General features: G+C 37.6%; 1 protein-coding gene across 2 annotated transcripts in view; it reads left to right on the top strand.

Annotated features, from left to right (window-relative positions):
* Positions 1–17666, top strand: part of HSPH1 (heat shock protein family H (Hsp110) member 1) — a 30905-nt gene that overhangs the window by 6729 nt on the left and 6510 nt on the right. Inside the window, exons 4-12 of one of the 2 annotated variants that reach the window (XM_036744404.1) lie at positions 798–920; positions 1950–2049; positions 4242–4375; positions 5323–5567; positions 6565–6793; positions 10390–10496; positions 10775–10908; positions 12505–12713; positions 14291–14422. In XM_036744404.1, coding sequence (XP_036600299.1) covers positions 798–920; positions 1950–2049; positions 4242–4375; positions 5323–5567; positions 6565–6793; positions 10390–10496; positions 10775–10908; positions 12505–12713; positions 14291–14422 — 1413 coding nt within the window. The remainder of the gene's footprint in view (positions 1–797; positions 921–1949; positions 2050–4241; positions 4376–5322; positions 5568–6564; positions 6794–10389; positions 10497–10774; positions 10909–12504; positions 12714–14290; positions 14423–17666) is intronic. The other variant, XM_036744405.1, reaches the window with a different exon arrangement.

The raw sequence follows: 17666 nt of genomic DNA, 5'->3' as shown, positions 1-17666 counted from the left end.
GAGAAGCCTCATTGTTTCATCCTGGACTACTTTCTTCCATACCTTTTGCCTTAGTGTTAGCTTACCCTAATATTAACTCATAAAACTAGGAATGGAAACAAATTACCTATGACTGCTGTTACTTGTAAGATATCTCTGAAAGGTGGGGTAGAAGTTTGAACATGATAATGAAAATTATAAGCATTGAAAAGAAAAAATTACAATTTTTATAATATAGGCACTAGAAGATTATGGTTTCAAAATTTAAGGAGAGTAGACATCTGATTCAGGCTCAGATATTCTGTAGTTGAGATGAGAAATATTCAAAATTCATAGAATCTTAAGAGTGAAGGTATTAAAATCCTATCTGGTGTTTTAAAATTCCATTTTACAAACCTAAACAGTGTGGTATGACAATTGCAGAAAAACATTAGGAGGCAACTTATCAGGTTAATAACTTCGCCTTTCTAATAGTAGGTATATGATGAATATAGTTGGTTGAATTGAACTTCTCTTGATTTGTGTAGCAGTTATAACCTGCAACAGAATTTCTAAGGGTAATATTGCTACAACTACAAAAAACAATCCCACAAATTAATCTTTTGTTTATAATAGAAACATTTTCTGGACATTGGTATTCAGTTCTTTGAAGGGGAAAAATGGCTGTAGGGTTTCTTCCTTTGGAAATGTGCTTTATGTTGAATTGACATTCTGTGAATCGTGGATATGAATACCCTTCAAGGAGAGAGAAACAGGCAGGTACTAATACAGGAAGGGAAATAGTATGGCCTTTTTGTTTCCTTCTGTTTCTTTAATAGGTAATGTACATGGATGAAGAACATTACTTTAGTGTGGAACAAATAACTGCAATGCTGCTAACCAAGTTAAAGGAAACTGCTGAGAACAACCTCAAAAAGCCAGTAACAGACTGTGTTATTTCAGTAAGTGATCAGAAAGATAATGAATTAATCTACTTACTCATAAAGTGCAGGTGATAGATTTAGATGTTATTTTCTCTCAACACTGTTCTAGCTATATTGGACAACCTTTCTCCCCAAAGAGTTTGCTTGGAGACTAACTCTTAATCTTACTAAATCTTGCCACAGAAAGTATATTTTAATGACTTGATCATGGCTGGGCACAGTTGGAAATTTTCATCTTGTGAGCTGTTCTCTGGGCCTCTCTCACTGTGACACTGCGCACTTGTAGACATTCGCAAACCAAGACGTTCTTAACCTCTAGACAGGTGGAAAGTGTCATGGGTCTTGTCAGCATTTTGAATTGATAGCCTGTATTTGCATGTCTAAATGAACAATTTATAACTGTGCTTTAGTGTGATACAAAAGTCCTTTATGCAAATTACCTGTTATCGCTTAATACCTCAGCTAAAATCCGTCATTTGTTTGCAAGATAAAAAGGTAATCTTTGGGGCAGTTACTCTGTCTCACTCCTTCTGAGGAGAGGTATTTGGAAAAAAGTATAATTGTAGCAAATCAAATGATGGAAAAACTAGTATTTTACCACTGATTTGTTTAACTGCCAGCATATTAAATGATGATGTGCCTTTTTATAAAGCTTGAGACTAGATCCCTCTTGCCCAAGATGAAAGTTCAGCGGCTACTCTTGGACGTAATCCCACTGCTGGTCAGCATGGAAGCTTCATCCTGCTCTTTCTTTAGCGTGGGCCAGTTTGCCCCTGTTTAGGCAAGATTTGTGACTCCTCACTAGCAGAGGCTCCCCAGATGGGTGGCAGACACCCAACCAAGTCCTTCTATAGCTCAGAGCTCCCAAACATAAGCAACCTTGTAGCAGGGACCAAATCCACACCTGAGCTTCACTATTAATTTCTTTAGAGGCAGAATAGCTATTTTATTTCATAGGATATTGTGAAGACACTCAACCTAAGTAAGATTGACGACAGTATGTAAGATTGAGAAAGAAAATAATTCTACAATTCATTCTTGTTCTAGGTTCCATCATTTTTCACAGATGCTGAAAGAAGGTCTGTATTGGATGCTGCTCAGATCGTTGGCTTAAACTGCCTACGACTAATGAATGACATGACAGCAGGTAAGAAAGAAAGTTTCGATGCAGAGTAAGCATTAGAAGGGAGTTTCAAGTACCTTTGCCAGAGAAGGAGGGTAAGAACCTTAAAACTAAAACAAAATTACATATTAGTATGCTACTCTTTCAGAAGTTATTTGTGAACTTTTGGGTCATGTGAAAGACAATTCTAAATTGCAGTGCAGGTGTCAACCTGCATTGTTAGAGGGAATTTGCTTACTAGGAGATCCCTATAGCAATAAAGTCATAGATTGCATCAGACAACCAAAAAAAAAACCTTAAAACACATTTCAGATCAGGGAAAAAAAACTGAAAGTTTCAGGCAATAGTTTTCACACAAAGTTGGTAACATATTTAATTGTTTCTTCAGGAAAGCTTTCAGGACTTTTCTGCTCTTGGATGAAATTCATCCGTAAATTAAGGCCACTCCTGGTCACACTTTATTTTTATAGTTAAGGAACACCATACCTTCTACTCTATAAACGTTGCAGTTATTGGGTCACGTGTGGGTGTTAAGTTATCCCCAAGATCTTTGGTAGGTAGGTACCTGCACTTTTGATAGAATTGGTGGAGTTAGTGTGACCCTTTCTGTCAGACTACTTTGTAGTCTCAAAAACGCCCTTTAGAGTCTTAGAAATTGAGGAACCCAAAGAGTTTTTGTGTACAAACAAAAGGTTATGGCCATAAAAATTTGCCATGTTGCAAGCTAAAACTGATGTAACAATAACCTCATTACATTTTAACATAAGTATCTTTTTTATGAAAAATAAATGTTTTCTAAAACAAAAAGAGTGACATTTTTAAAATACAGTTTTTGCACATCTCATGTCTGGCTTAATAGAAGACAGCTAGATTCTTGTATATGCTTGCGCACTTAGTCTGCTATAATCTATTATTTGAAATATCTGAAGAAAATTTAACTCACAGAGGTACGTAGTTAGGAAAGGGAGATGTGTTTAATGGACGAATAATGTCTTAGTACTATTTTGAAAATATTTTTCACCTCATGTGAAATGGTCTTGCAGACCCCCAGAGATTCACACCACACTTTTGAGAACTGCTGTTCTTGACCAGCAAAACCAGCTCCTCTTTAAGCCTAACCTTGATCCTACTTAGCCTTTTAAGCTACAGTTAAGTATCCTCCTTTTTACTGACAAACTTATAATCTATTTTCTATTTAAGAGTACTCTGTATTCTATTCCATCATTACTTATCCCATAATCACTTTTGTGTTCCAAAACTTGTGGCCAATTTGCTAAATCTTAATAGACTTTTATTTTCCTCCCTTGATCTTTTTACAGAGTTTGACACTGCTTTACTTTACCCCTCTTTTTTGGTATTCTTTCTACCCTTGACTTCTGGTACTATTTTCCCAGTTCCCATGTAACTCTAATCAGGGCTGTCTTTTGCCTTTCTTTGTATTTCCAGTGCATAACACAGTGCTGACACATAGTGCTTAATAAATGTTTGACTGAATGATTCACTGACTGATTTCTAGTCTTTTTCCTACTGAAACACCCTGGGCCAGGTGCTTATTACTTCTTCCCTCCCTTTCAGCAGATTTCCTTCCTCCAGCCTATGTGCCCCACTCCAGTGGTTTTCTCCTCAAATTGCATATCATTGCCAAACTAATCTTTCTACTATGCACTTCTTGCTAGTAGGTAATCTAGTCCCCTATTCAAATACCAGCAGCTCCACTTTGTATAGTTAGTAAACTTTTATTAAGCCATTGTGGCGAAGGGCTAGGGATACAAGTAAGAAAAAGACAAACTTTCCTTGTCCTCAGGGAGCTTACCTTCAAGGGAAGACTACACATAAAAAGGAAGCTGGAAAGTGAGAGGGGAGGGTGGAGGTCTTTAGAGGTCCCTGATAAGTTCTTGGGAGAAATTCAAGAGAATGCAGCATTGTCTGTGGGAAATAAACATATACCAAATGAGGTCCAGACTATTTATCCTGACATTCAAAGCCCTAATTTTCCAATTTTTTTCCCCTTACATCCACATTTTATTTCTTGCATTCCCAGTCTGAACTTCTTGCCATTCTTCAGAGATTTCTCATGCTTAATTTATTGCTATAGTATTGTTTTCAAAGGAGAATGAAACTAGAGATAACAGTGACCTTTATCCTATAAAAAGGATTCTGCATGTCATCCTGTTAGGAATTAGGTTGTTTTATGTAACATGTATCCTTTTTTGTAGTTGCTTTGAATTATGGAATTTATAAGCAAGATCTTCCAGGCCCAGAAGAAAAGCCACGAATTGTGGTCTTTGTTGATATGGGACACTCGGCTTTCCAAGTATCTGCCTGTGCTTTCAACAAGGGTAAACTGAAGGTAGTTAACATGTTCTCAAGATGAGCCACAGGTTCAAGTGAAAAGCAACTTAGTGAAACTGAACAGTCATATTTGTAAAAAATAGTTGATCTTCAGTAGGTCAGTGTTTCCCTCACCTCAGTTTGACCCAGTGATCATGTGTTCAAATCCTGGCAGGTGAAAGAAAAAAAAATTAATATCAAGTATAAGGTGGAGGAAATGTGACTAGAAAGCTGTTCATGAAAAAAGTTTCCTCGCTCAGGTTCCAGTGTGTTTTCCCAGTGACCTGTGGTTCTCTACAAGTGTGATCAATTTGCATCTGAAGTAATGTAATATATGTCCAGCTCTGGACACCACGTTTTAGGAAAGTTTTGACAGACTACCATGAATTCAGGGAGACAGAAAAAGCACATTGTGAGCATTGGTTTAAAGGACCTAGGCATACTTAGCCGGGAGAAGACAACTGCCTAAAGGTGGAACTTAGAGCTTAGCCAGTTTCAGTTCTGTTTATTCCTGACAGTTTCCTCCTGGAAGGTGGTGTGTTTCCTGTCACAAGAGGTTGTAGAACAGAAGCTAGGTTATTTATCCTTGGGAGTGTAATAGGAAGGATTTATATTTTCAAGTCAAGACTTGCGATCATGAGCTTCCTTTCACCCCCTGAGATCTTATCATTCTAAGAAATTGGTACTAATGGTAATTATTGGGATCTTCTTTAAAAAAAAATTCTTCATATTGTATCTTTTGCAGCAAAGCTTTAAAAACAAACATTTCTATTCATTCTAGGTAGTGTACTGAAGTAAACTATATAGGGAAGTGTATGAGTTTCTTTCTTCATGACTGATTTCAATTTTTCATTGAAGGTGGTTTAAGTTGAAGTGTTAGAGCATCTTGACATCTAGGGAAGAGGGGTAATGTTATTTGCAAACTTGACTCTAAACTAGTTGGGGGGGGGGCGTTTTTTTTATTAGGTTCTAGGAACAGCTTTTGATCCTTTCTTGGGAGGGAGAAATTTTGATGAAAAACTAGTGGAGCACTTCTGTGCAGAAATTAAAACTAAATACAAGTTGGATGCCAAATCTAAAATTCGAGCACTCCTACGCCTCTATCAGGAATGTGAGAAACTGAAAAAGCTGATGAGCTCTAATAGCATGGACCTCCCACTGAATATTGAGTGCTTTATGAATGACATAGATATCTCTGGGAAGATGAACAGGTGAGTTGTTGATATGAAATTCTTGTCAGAAGAGTCAGGACATATTCTCTAAGTTATTTTCATAGGCAGAACTGAAGCCAAAAATGTTAGATTTTGCAGAGTGCCATACTTCATTGTGAATATATTTGATGGAATCTTTTGGCTGAATTTTTTTACTACTGCTTTTGAGGTTGTATTTATTGGCCACTCAAAGTTAAACCCTGAAAAAAATGAGTAGTGTTCCTTACCATTCCTTGCTTTCATAAACCCTTTCTCACTACTCAAGAAGCTACCATACTAGTTCAGCCTGGGCTACTGAAATAGCCTTGTAATCAGTCTTTCTGCCTCAAGTCTCACTCTACCCCACCCCATTCCATCTTCCATTGAAGTTCTCTCTTCTCTCCACCCTTCATTACATGTAGGAGCAAATAGAAGCTCTTCTGTTGGACTTTTAGAGCCCTTCACAATCTGTCCTCAAATCCATCTTTGTTTTGTTTCTCTCTCTCCCTCTGTGATACAGCCAGCTGAGGTGGCTTTCTTGCTTTTTCTCCCGTGTGATTCTCTATCACCTGCTTCTGTGCTCTTGCAGCTTACCCCATGACTGGATTATGCTCCCTTCTTATCTCTACCTTAGAGTTCCTCTCTTCCTTCAGAACTGGACATAAGCACCTCCTTCTACAATAAACCTTCCCTGATTTTCCCCTGCTCTCAACCGAAGTGCTTTTGTGGATTTATGCAGTATATACTTAAATATGTGCATGTATACTCTCTGATCTGAACAAGGATTGCTTGATTTTTGTCTTGATAGTCCTACCCCCTAACGCAGATGCATGGTAAAGGATGGTTTGTTATTAATTGATTCATTGAACTGTGTTTCTGGGCTACATACTAAAAGGTTCCCTAAGTTTAGAAAGCACCTCACTGCCTGCATGTTTAAGTCCTAAAATACTAAAGTTATACAGGGTGCCAGGTTTTTTTGGTTTGTCTTGTTTTTCAAAATAAATTTTCCCTTGTCCAGATCTCAGTTTGAAGAGTTATGTGCTGATCTCCTGCAAAAGATAGACAAACCCCTTGCCTCATTAATGGAACAAACCCAGCTCCAAGTAGAAGATGTAAGCGCTGTGGAGATTGTTGGAGGCACTACAAGAATCCCTGCAGTAAAAGAGAAGATTGCCAGATTCTTTGGGAAAGATATCAGCACCACTCTGAATGCTGATGAAGCTGTAGCCAGAGGGTGTGCCCTACAGGTAGGCCCTGCCTTCAGCTAGTCTCAAAAAGTGATATCTGGACTGATAAATTGTAGAAGATGTGATAGCCTAGGATCCTGCCCAGGATATATAAAGTAATAACCCAGGCCTGGGAGGGACCTGGCTCCTAAAAGTGTCTCCTGGCCTAGTCCCGTCTAGGGTTTCTTTCAAAAAGCCCTTGGTGTAACTCCAGATCTTCAAAACTGAAAGGAGTTGGTGTTATCATTCATGTCATTATTTCTACTAACATGTACTTGGCCTTTGCATGGATTTCCCTTTAGTGACTCTGAATACAGGGTTGTGGTAGGGGTTGTTTTTAAGTCTCGGGGAGAAGGAAGATAAAAATAATAGACTGAGTCACTTAACTTAGGACCTCAGAAACCATTTAGTACAACCCGTACCTGAATGAGAATCCCTTTTAAATCATAATCAGCAAATGGTCATTCAGCTTTTGCTTTAAGATCTTTACTGAGGGAGAATATGCTCCTGCTGCCTTTTTCCTCCCCCAGAAACATTAGCAGAGCCAGCCTTTGCTTGTTTCCGTGCCCAGCCACTGTACTACCTCAGGACAACTGTTCTTTTCCCTTGGCCAACTCTAACCATAGTTTGCCATTCTTTCCACTTCCAAACTGATTGCTCTTCTTATCCTGAAAGTTAATGCTTGCTGACTGAGTGGTCGGAAATAATTTCAGGCAAAAAAGGGAGTGCTTGCCAAGACTATCCCAGTTCTGTCCTGGAAGGAACGTGTAAATGCCCAGTGCTTTTTGGTGAGAACTTTTAAAGAAAATTAAGATGAGAAGACAAGGAAAAATATCTTCTAAATCAAGAAGAGACAGAAAAGTAGGCAATAGTATTATACCAGTATTTCTCAAACTAAAAGAATATGATGGTGTGAGGGTATGGGAGGGGAGGAAGTGCTGTTCACTAGTACAGGTTACAGATATTAAGGCTAGTGCAGGTCAGTGCTCTATTAATTACAAATAGCTATTTAATCATAGCTTTAGCATATATAAAATAAATGAACTATCTATTTCTGATACTTGGGCTTTGTTTTTTAACTAATTTTTTTTCTTTCAATTTCTATTTATTTTCCATTCCTAATTTTCTCCCTTCCACTTTGCTTTCCTCTACCTATTGAGAAGGCAAGGGAAAAAAACTCATCACAAATATGTATAGTCAAACAAAAGACATTTCGACATTAGCCAAGTCCAAAAAAAAAATGCTTCAACTTGCATTCTTGAGATCATAACCTCTCTATCTGGAGGTGGAAAGCATGTTTTATCATGAGTCTTTCAAATCTTTGGTCATTTTGTTGATTAGAGTTTCTAAATCTTTAAAAGTTGTTCATCTTTATAGTATTATTGTTCTTTCTGTTATACTTTGCATCTGTCTACTTACACAAGTCTACCCAGGTTTCTCTGAAGCCAGTTCTGTTTATCATTTCTTACAGCACTAGTATACCATTCATATTGCATAAGTTATTCAGCCACTCCCCAATTGAGGGACAACTCCTCAATTTCCAATTCTTTGCCGCTGCAAAAAGAGCTGCTTTGATTTTTTTTGTACATGTGGGCTCTTTCCCTGTTTTGAGCATTTTAGTGTATAGATCTAGTATTGCTAAATGTGCACAGTTTAATAGCTTTTTGGGCATGGGTCCAAATAGCTTTGCAGAATGGCTGAACCAGTTCATAGTTCCAGCAACGGCATCTTAATGGTTCTGCTTTCCCACAGCCTTTCCAGCATTTGTCATTTTCTTTTTTTGACAACTTAGTACCTGGGCTCTTTTACCCTGCTCAGCTGGGCGTGTCAGGCACAAATCTTGCTGAACTTGACCATATCATTAGAAAACTGCTGTAGAGCATGCATATATTTTAGGTTGGTGTGGGAAGTCAGTGTCTTTTGAAGGGCTTTACATAGCTTCTTCAAATCTATGTTGAAAAATATAGAAGTTGTAGTAACAAGTGATCATTAAGGAAAAATTGGACCAATGGTGGGTAGCTTCTTTCATCGTAGAAGGCTGTCTTCTAGGTCAGATACCTGGTTCTATCTTGCTTTGTTTAGGTGACAGGCTAAATGCTTAAAGAAGCACAGCTTAAACCTTAAAAGATGACATTTGTGTTCTAAGGTGATGTTAAATTAGATCTAAGGAGCAATGATAGATAAAGAGATTTACACATAAATACGTATACATAAACATGTATGATTCTGTGGTAAGACCATGCATGTAATGTGGTGGGTTGTTTTGTTTTTGGTGGGGGAAGGCAGGGCAATTGGGGTTTAGTGACTCACCCAATGTCACACAGCTAGTAAGTATCAAGTCTCTGAGGTCAGATTTGAACTCAGGTCATCCTGACTCCAGGGCGGGCTGGTGCTGTATTCACTATACCACCTAGCTGCACCCGCTATCCCCCTTTCTTTAAAACACATGTATGATTCTGTGGTAAGACTGTGTTAATCAGAATAGTCCTATTAAGTCAGGGTTATGATGTTTTGGAAGAGCAAGAAATGTAGAAAATAATGTCTTTGAGGGGAATCTACTTTTTTTGTGGGATACCTAATATAAATGATGACAACAACAATATCTGTCATTTATGTTTTAAAGTTTGCCAAGTACTTGGGAGATGAATGCAGGCTCAGAACATGAAGTATCACTGACTTAACATTTTGGAAGAAACTGAACTCTGCCTCTTGGAACATCATTAAATTAGAGCAGATTTGATTGTTTCCCTTGGCCAGGCTGTTTCCCCTAGTGTTAGTAGAACTTTGGTCTAACCATGTTCCCCACCCCATGCTTTATGTTGGAGAAAATTAAGGCCCCCAAAAATGAACTGATTTTTCCAGAATGATAAAAAGTTAGGCCTAGGGCTAGACTCTGTCCTAGAAACCTCACTGCAGGGATGTTGATGCTCTGCACAGTGCCTATCTGCTAAGTCAGATAGGTGATGTTCTCAAATAAGTTATTTTATTTTGTGAACTTAGCAGTAGGTGCCTACCCCAATATTCACCATTTTCTCCAATTTGTAAAATATAATATGAACATCCTGACATAGAATTGAATGTATAACCCTGTAGGTTAAATGTGCTCAGAGTATGTTATCCTTATATCTTTATACTAGAAATTTTGTTTTATTTGTTTTGTTAAGTAGAGAACAAGAGCCAGGTTATATGGCTTAATTTATTTAAATATATGCATGATTTTTCAGAAATGACTCTACATATTTTCTTATTTGTATGAGTGATCCTGGGAAGACCATTGGGGACTAGTGGTGCTTCCTCTTTAGAGTTCTCATCCAGTCTTTCTATGACAAACAGCTGTGGTCCCTCCATTCCATCCCTTTTGAATTCTTATATGCTTCTAAGTATTACACTCCTTGCAATTACCTATTTAAGCACATATACTTTTGTTCAGAATAATTAAGTACTTCATTGTATTCTTTTGTTCATGATAAATAATACAGAGTTTTAAAAAAACATTCAAACCCATCAATCATACCTTTGTGTTGTAAAAAAGAAAATTAAGGCAAGGTATGACTTGATAGCATCCTATAAAGAGCCATGACAAACCAGAGGTAATTTGTGTTTTTTTTTTCTTTCAGTGTGCCATCCTCTCCCCAGCATTTAAAGTACGAGAGTTCTCAGTCACTGATGCAGTTCCTTTCCCAATCTCTTTAGTCTGGAACAATGACTCAGAAGATGCTGAAGGGTAGGTAGCTGTTATTTTTCAAAAGGAGATAGTCTTTGTTTTTTAACACAAGGGAGAAAAAATGACTAATATGCTTTAGGAAGGTTTTCATAGGTGTTATCTATCAGAATCTTCTCTGAATCAAAGTTGTCACTATTATTTCCTGTATTTATGTAGGTGAAACAGAATGAGTTAAATTGGAGCATCGTTTTCAGGCTGTTAGAATTTCTTTGAAGGTTATTTTACTGCATAATGACCTTGTTTCATGATGTTTTCCTTCTCTCCTTTTCTAACTTTAGTGTTCATGAAGTGTTCAGCAGGAACCATGCTGCTCCTTTCTCCAAAGTTCTCACTTTTTATAGGAAAGGTCCCTTTGAGTTAGAAGCCTTTTACTCTGATCCTGAAGGCTTTCCATACCCAGAGGCAAAAATTGGTAAGTATAAGTTACCATTCTGCTATTTTTTCCCAAAATGATACAGATGAGGTTGTAATTAACAACTGCATGACCCTGGGTAGTGCAGCAAAAAGCACTTTGTTATACTAAGAATTATTTTGAGTTCAGATAGAAGGTGAAATGCCACAAAGCACTGTCTTCATATTAACCTTTACTGGTTCTTGCTCAGTGTTCTTTTAATTTGTGACACTTATTTAGTGCTTTAAGCTTTGCAAAGCACTTTGTTTTCCTTTGATCCTCCCAGCAGCACTGGGAACTAATGGGTAGTGCCCCCATTTTGACACTTGAATAAACTAAGTCTCAAAGGTTCAATGACTTGATTCCCTCTGGTCACACAGCTAGTAAGGTTTAGGGGTGGATTCAAGTATGTCTACTGCGTGTCACTGAGATCCATCCCTCCCAATCCTCTATGAGCCCCTCATTTTATAGATGAAGAAACTGGTGATGCAAGAAAGTAACCCTTTTAGGAGAAAGGGTGTGGTACACATCAGATGTTATCTATCCAACCCACCCCCAGAATTTTTAATAATAAAACCTGGAGTGTCTTACCAGCCCAAGCCCATAATAATCATCCTTTTCTTCTGAACAGTAATTAATTTTGTCTCTATCTTTGAAATTATGTCCAACATGGCAATGAAATTTAAAAGTCACTAACATTTTTATTCTCAAATTATAAATCCTCCACATTCTGTCTCCTCAAAAAAAAACATAAAGGGGGAAGGTAGAATTGACTAATCATAAGCACTTAAAACTACTCTTTAAAAGACCCACTAAAGAAAGTTACAATTCAGATTGAAGTTAGTGTATAGTGTTTGACATGTCCTAAAAGTATTACATGCTGAATTGGATCAAAGTTTTTATGTTAGTCTTACGTTTTAAGAGGAGTGTGAGGCAGTGAGGTAACATAGTGGATAGAGCAACAGGTCCGAAGTCAGGAAAATCAGGGTTCAAATCCTGCCTCAGATACTGAATTAGCTGTGTGATCCTGAGCAAGTCACTTAGCCTCTGTTTGCCTCAGTTTCTTCATCTGTGAAATGGGAGTATCATAGCACCTACTTCCCAGGGTTATTGTGCGGATCAAATGAGATGATGTTTGTAAAGCGATTGGCACATATTAGGTGCTATCTCAGTGTTAGCTAGTATTATTATATTTTATTGCTCTCATTATGGGGATGGGGAAGTTCAAAGAAATTATTGACTTTGAACTTAAATGACAGGATGAGAGTATTGACCAACCAATCTAAAAAAGCCTTAGAGAATATATTAGTGTATATTCCAGGCTGCAGAAAGTTTGGTACAACCTGTAAATCCTCCAGGAATTAAGAGAGAAGGAAGAATTATGCACTGTGGTAGTTCAAGAAGGTTTTTTTGAAAAAAAAAAAAAAAAAGACCTAGAGTAGGCCTGGAAAGAGATGTAAGCACTAGATTAATGGAGGGCTAGGGAGGGAAGGAGCAGCCTGTTAGAGCCGGTGTGTGTTTGTTGGTTTCTCTCATGTTCTTCTCTGAGGTCTAATTTTGTGGCATATCAGTTTTGCAGTCTTTGACACCCTTCCCAATGTGTGTCCTCTCTTTTAGGCCGCTTTGTAGTCCAGAATGTTTCAGCTCAGAGAGATGGAGAGAAGTCTAAGGTCAAAGTCAAAGTACGTGTCAACACTCATGGCATTTTTACAATATCTACTGCATCAATGGTAGAGAAAATCCCAACAGAAGAAAGTGAGGGTTCTTCCATTGAAACAGACATGGAGCATCAGAGCCGACCTCCACCTGAAAATGCAGACGTGGATGTAAGTTTGGGAACATGGGTATGAACCAGATAGGAAGTATAGATAGTGGGGTGGGGCCATCTTATGGGGATGGTGGAAGGGAGTTAAAAATAAATGTTATAATTCTAACCTGTCAAAGTTGTCTGAAGGAAGTAGTAATAATGCATTGAGAAATGTGTTTTATAGTTTCATCAGGTATGATTTAGTCTTTTATCTTTAAGCTGTTACCTGAAGGAAATCAGTTTCTAATTTAAATGTTACTCCAGATCTTGTTCATTTCAGTGTGTTGCTAAACATGAGGTAGAAATAATTGAAAGTGTTCTACACATTATAGGTGTTTATTGAATGTTGTTTTGCTTACCTCACTTATACCATAGAAAAAGCTACTTGGTTTGCCTAATAAATATTAAGGCTGATATCAAACTACCCTACCACCCTGCATGGAAAAAACTGGCATTTATATTACTGAATGATTTTTTTTTATTCTTTTTGTGGTTTTAAACACTAGTTTGAAAAGAGCATAACTCATTACTTACTGAATGATAGAGAACTGCTCCTACACAACATAGATCTCAGATTCCATTGGCAAGAATAATAGCACCCTGCATAGGCAATAGTGACACTGAGAGAAAATCCTAAAGCGTAGCAACGTATTAATGTATTCATTAGGGATTTTCAAACAAACTTTGGTCAAGGAACAAGGTCTAGCAAAACTAAAATCCTAGATAAAAGAGCATACCACCCCAAACCTCAGTGATACTGGGCACATAACAGTCCCTTCAATTGAAGAAGATAAGCTTACCAGTGTCTTTTTCAGGTGTTCCTTCGTTAGCTTTAAACATCTTTATTGGTATTTATGGTCTTAATTTACTCTCCCCTGCCTTTTGGACTCCTAGTAAAGTTTACAGGAATCATGTATTGCTTTAGCCACCCCCAAGGCCTACATGACTGAAAAGGGAGTCTCAAGGTGAACAGATAAGGGTTTGGGGCTTTCCTCAGAACAAAGAAGCTATAGCCAACTCTCAATCATCTGGTGATATAGGGTGACTGTTACAGATAGTCCCAAAACATTCCCCACTAAACTTTGTTAAGACATCTTTGCTCTGTCTACTAAGCAAAATAGCCTCTCTTTGCTTTTGTAACCCCTGTAGAGTGTTCACAGCCACATTGAAAAATAATGCACCCTGCTATAACCTACAGACTGAAGGATGAGGGCATTTTCTCCATGTAATTGAGAGTTGGCTGTATATACCCTGAACACCAGCAAATGAGAATGAAAGTCATGCCAGAGTCCAGAGCACAGAATAAAGGCTATCACTTTGAGAGAATTGTGGACATTTCTGAAGTAAAAGTTGTCACACTCGGTGGTTATCACGTTGCCTACTTTTTAAAACAGCTGTGTTAATTTCAACCAAGTTTTTTTACAGGTTGGAAATTTCTCAGTTTCAGATATTGTATTCAGCTTGCTTTGATCAGACACTTTTTTTTTCCCTACAGTATAGCAGAAATTGAGTGTACTGACTTTTGATGCCCTTTAGCTTTAATAAAACCAAGTACACATGCTTTCTACATCCTTTGTGCCTGGGCTTTCATTTCAGAAAAATATCCAGCAAGACAACAGTGACGCTGGAACACAGCCCCAGGTACAAACTGATGGTCAACAAACGCCACAGTGTCCCCCTTCACCTGACCTTCCCTCTGAAGAAAACAAAATCCCTGATGCTGACAAAGTGAGTGATTCTTCTAGTTCGTTCCATGAGACAATATTACAACGTGTAAGCATTAATCATACCATGCAAAGTTAATCTATTCTTCTTACGTAGGATTTTTTATGTTAACTTTTTTTCGAATAGCAACACTGAAGTCAATCCGATGTTCTGCTTTATTTCCAGAAGCTTCTAATTGAGAGAATCTTTGTTTTGCTGCCATTCAGTAGTAGAAAATTAGTTATTTCATTATCTTAGGATATTAACTCATTGATGGCAGCAGACATAGATACAGTTGTATTGCATGTGTCCCTGAGGTGTGTTTATATTTTTTAATTGATCACTTTGAATTGGTTTTACCTTTTTAACTTAATAAGAAAATAAATATGTGTAGGTAGATTGATTCTTAGTATATTTTCTCCTAAAGTCATTTTGTATTGTGTTGAGAAAGTTAAGAACTAGTGATGAGCAGAACATTTTAAAACAGTCCTTATCTCCCCCAAAATATCCATATGAATATCCATATATCCATGAACATGTATAATACCAAGCAGCAGCATCATGTAGCTGTTTGCCTGCATTTATACAGCCACCTCTCAATATTTTCTAATCGGACTTCTGGTATTCAGTTTTGGTGATGATGGTCTGCATGTTGCAAGTATAACTAAAAACTAATTTGCTACTTGGTCATTTTTGCACTGAATGCATGTAAAATTTGTCCTCTAATAACTGTCCATCTAAAAGGCTTTTCTGCTTTATTTCTCCAAAGTTTTTACTCAAAAAGAAAATAACTCCATGTTTTTTATAATTGAATTTTCTGACAAATTCTTCTGTGGCTTCCCAGTTGCATGTTTCACATTTTATGCCCTATTACTTTAGGTTCTGTTTCAGTTAGTCCCTTAAAGTGATTTCAATGTCATGACCTTTCAGTCACTTACCATACTTCATCTTGTGACATTGCAGTATCTTGAATATCTTTCTCTGCTGTCCGTTTGTCTTTATGATCAAATTTTGAAATTTGATTATAGGTTTCTTCCCTTTTCCATCCCACCCTCCATTTAAAAGAGGTTGATTGATAGAATTGAAGCTATTTAAATCGTCTGTATTAAATCCACGTTTCACTGCCATGGTAGAAGCCTAACATTCCTTTGTGTAGGCCTTTTTAGTCAATTTTGGTTAGTACCAAAGTCTACCACCCAGAGGTCCTAGTAGTGGTCTTGATCTTGTTTCTACGATATGCTATCTGATAAGACTGTGTTTGCCCACGTAACAAAAATTATAGTTTTCAGTTCTTTATTTCTGATGAAGATCTTGGATCAAGACTATGCCTTTTTATTCTTAGAACTTAATGAAATGTGCTGCACACAGTAGGCACTCCTGCTTATGTGAGTCAGTGGAAGTCATCTTAGAGCTTTGTTACTGCAGAAGAGTCAAACACTTACATGTGTGCTTCAGGGACATGATTGCTAACATAACACCCCTCATGAATAGTTGTCGTTGTGAGCAAAGTTTATGAAGTTTCTGAATTCCCCAGGATGTTGACAGCATCTCCTAGGTCTCCTATTGATCATCAAACATGGCTGTACGGAAAAACACTGAACTTCGTTTTATTACATAGCTTTTCTTTCTCCATTCTAATGGGGAAGGGATAAAAAGAGACACTGTTCTGATCACCAGCTTTCAATGATTGCCACATGTTTGTGATGGCAAATTTTCAGATCCTAAATGATAGTAAAATATTGGCTGTGCTTGTCAATTGCTTTCCTTCTTGAGTTATAAAAAAGATTATTCGAACCCTTATAACCCTGTTTACTTATCTTGAAATATCAAGACACAGTTTATGTAGACATATAAGCAATACCATTGCCCTTTCAGCCTGACATCTTCAGTGACCTGCCATCAGGTCCAGTAGTTTTGCCAATTTTTTTTTTTCGTTATGTAGCAGTAGTAGCCTCAAATTAGCTTGTCATACCCCTGTGCTTGACAGAATTTCATCCCAAACAGCAGAAGCAAAACTTAGTATTTGATCTACTCTAAAAAACAGGGATCTTGAAGTGGCCCTCTGGACTACTCAATGGTATTAGAAATATGGATTGTTCCTCATGCCCTCTTCAGACCTGTGGGTAGAAATATTTATTCTTTTGTTAGTCTGCATGCCATTCTTTGGCTTCATCTTTCACCCACTGATTTTTTAGTTTCTGTAAGCCTTCTTGTAGTTTTTCTTAGGTCAGGAAAGCATTCCTTCCCTCTTAACAGTTTAATCTCCCATTCATTCTCCTTTAATCAATACTGGTAGCATCAGTTAACAACCAGTATTGATGATGGCTATCTGGATGGTCAAGTTGTAGGTATGTTTCTTTTGGAAGATGATGATCGGTCCAGGTGGAATGCCAAAACGTACTTTCTTGTTAGCATCTTTATTACTTCTTTTAGATAACGTTTTGTAGTGCACACTGGTCACATCATTAGTCAACTTAGTCTCTCAGGTAAATAGTATATCCTTTATTCACTATTGTGCATCCTTGTAACAACCCAGATGTCAGTAAGGGAGGGCTGTTTTGACACTGGCCATACTTGCTTCTCCACTTGACACTGGCCATACCACTTCTCCACTCACTGAGTAGAAATGTGAATTATTACTGTTGGTATTTTCCAGTGCTTAAGAAGAAGCGAAGTTTTTGGTAGAAACTATTTTGGTCAAAGTTTAGGGACTGACTTAGCTAACAAGCTGTGTGAATTTAGTTCCTCAACTCTGAGCCTCAATCCCCTTCTGTAATTTAATCAGGCTTGCCTTAGATGATCTGTGAATTTCTATCTTATTCTATCCTTCTTATCCATAAATTTCCTAAAGATCTTTTGCATAAAATATCCTATAGTACCTTATGGACCAGCTGTACTCTTTTTGCTCCTACTTTGAGCATCACAGTTGTTCATTGAAATACTTGTTGTCTGATCAGCTTGCATCACATTAACAAGTATGGTGAGCCTGAATTTTTGTAGTCATTCTTTTGCTTGTGATCAGGATGTGGAAACATATACCTTTAGGATAGTAGAAGCGGGGAAAGCTTGGATAACAAACAAGTAGAAGAATTTCTGAGCCCCATTTGAGCCTTGGGTTTACAAAACAAAATTTTTTGGTAGCTGCTGAGTCAGACCATTTTTTATGCCCCTTTTTCTGTCACTTAGCTACAAAGCTGGCTAAGAGTAACAAAAAGACCAAAAGCATAAGTAGCTGAAATGAGAAATACTCAAAATCCCCATTAGGTAT

The sequence above is a fragment of the Trichosurus vulpecula genome, chromosome 2 (genome assembly GCF_011100635.1).
Source record: "Trichosurus vulpecula isolate mTriVul1 chromosome 2, mTriVul1.pri, whole genome shotgun sequence".
Lineage (NCBI taxonomy): Eukaryota > Metazoa > Chordata > Mammalia > Diprotodontia > Phalangeridae > Trichosurus > Trichosurus vulpecula.
Note: the sequence above shows the minus strand (reverse complement) of the source record. Positions and strands in the feature narration are given on the sequence as shown.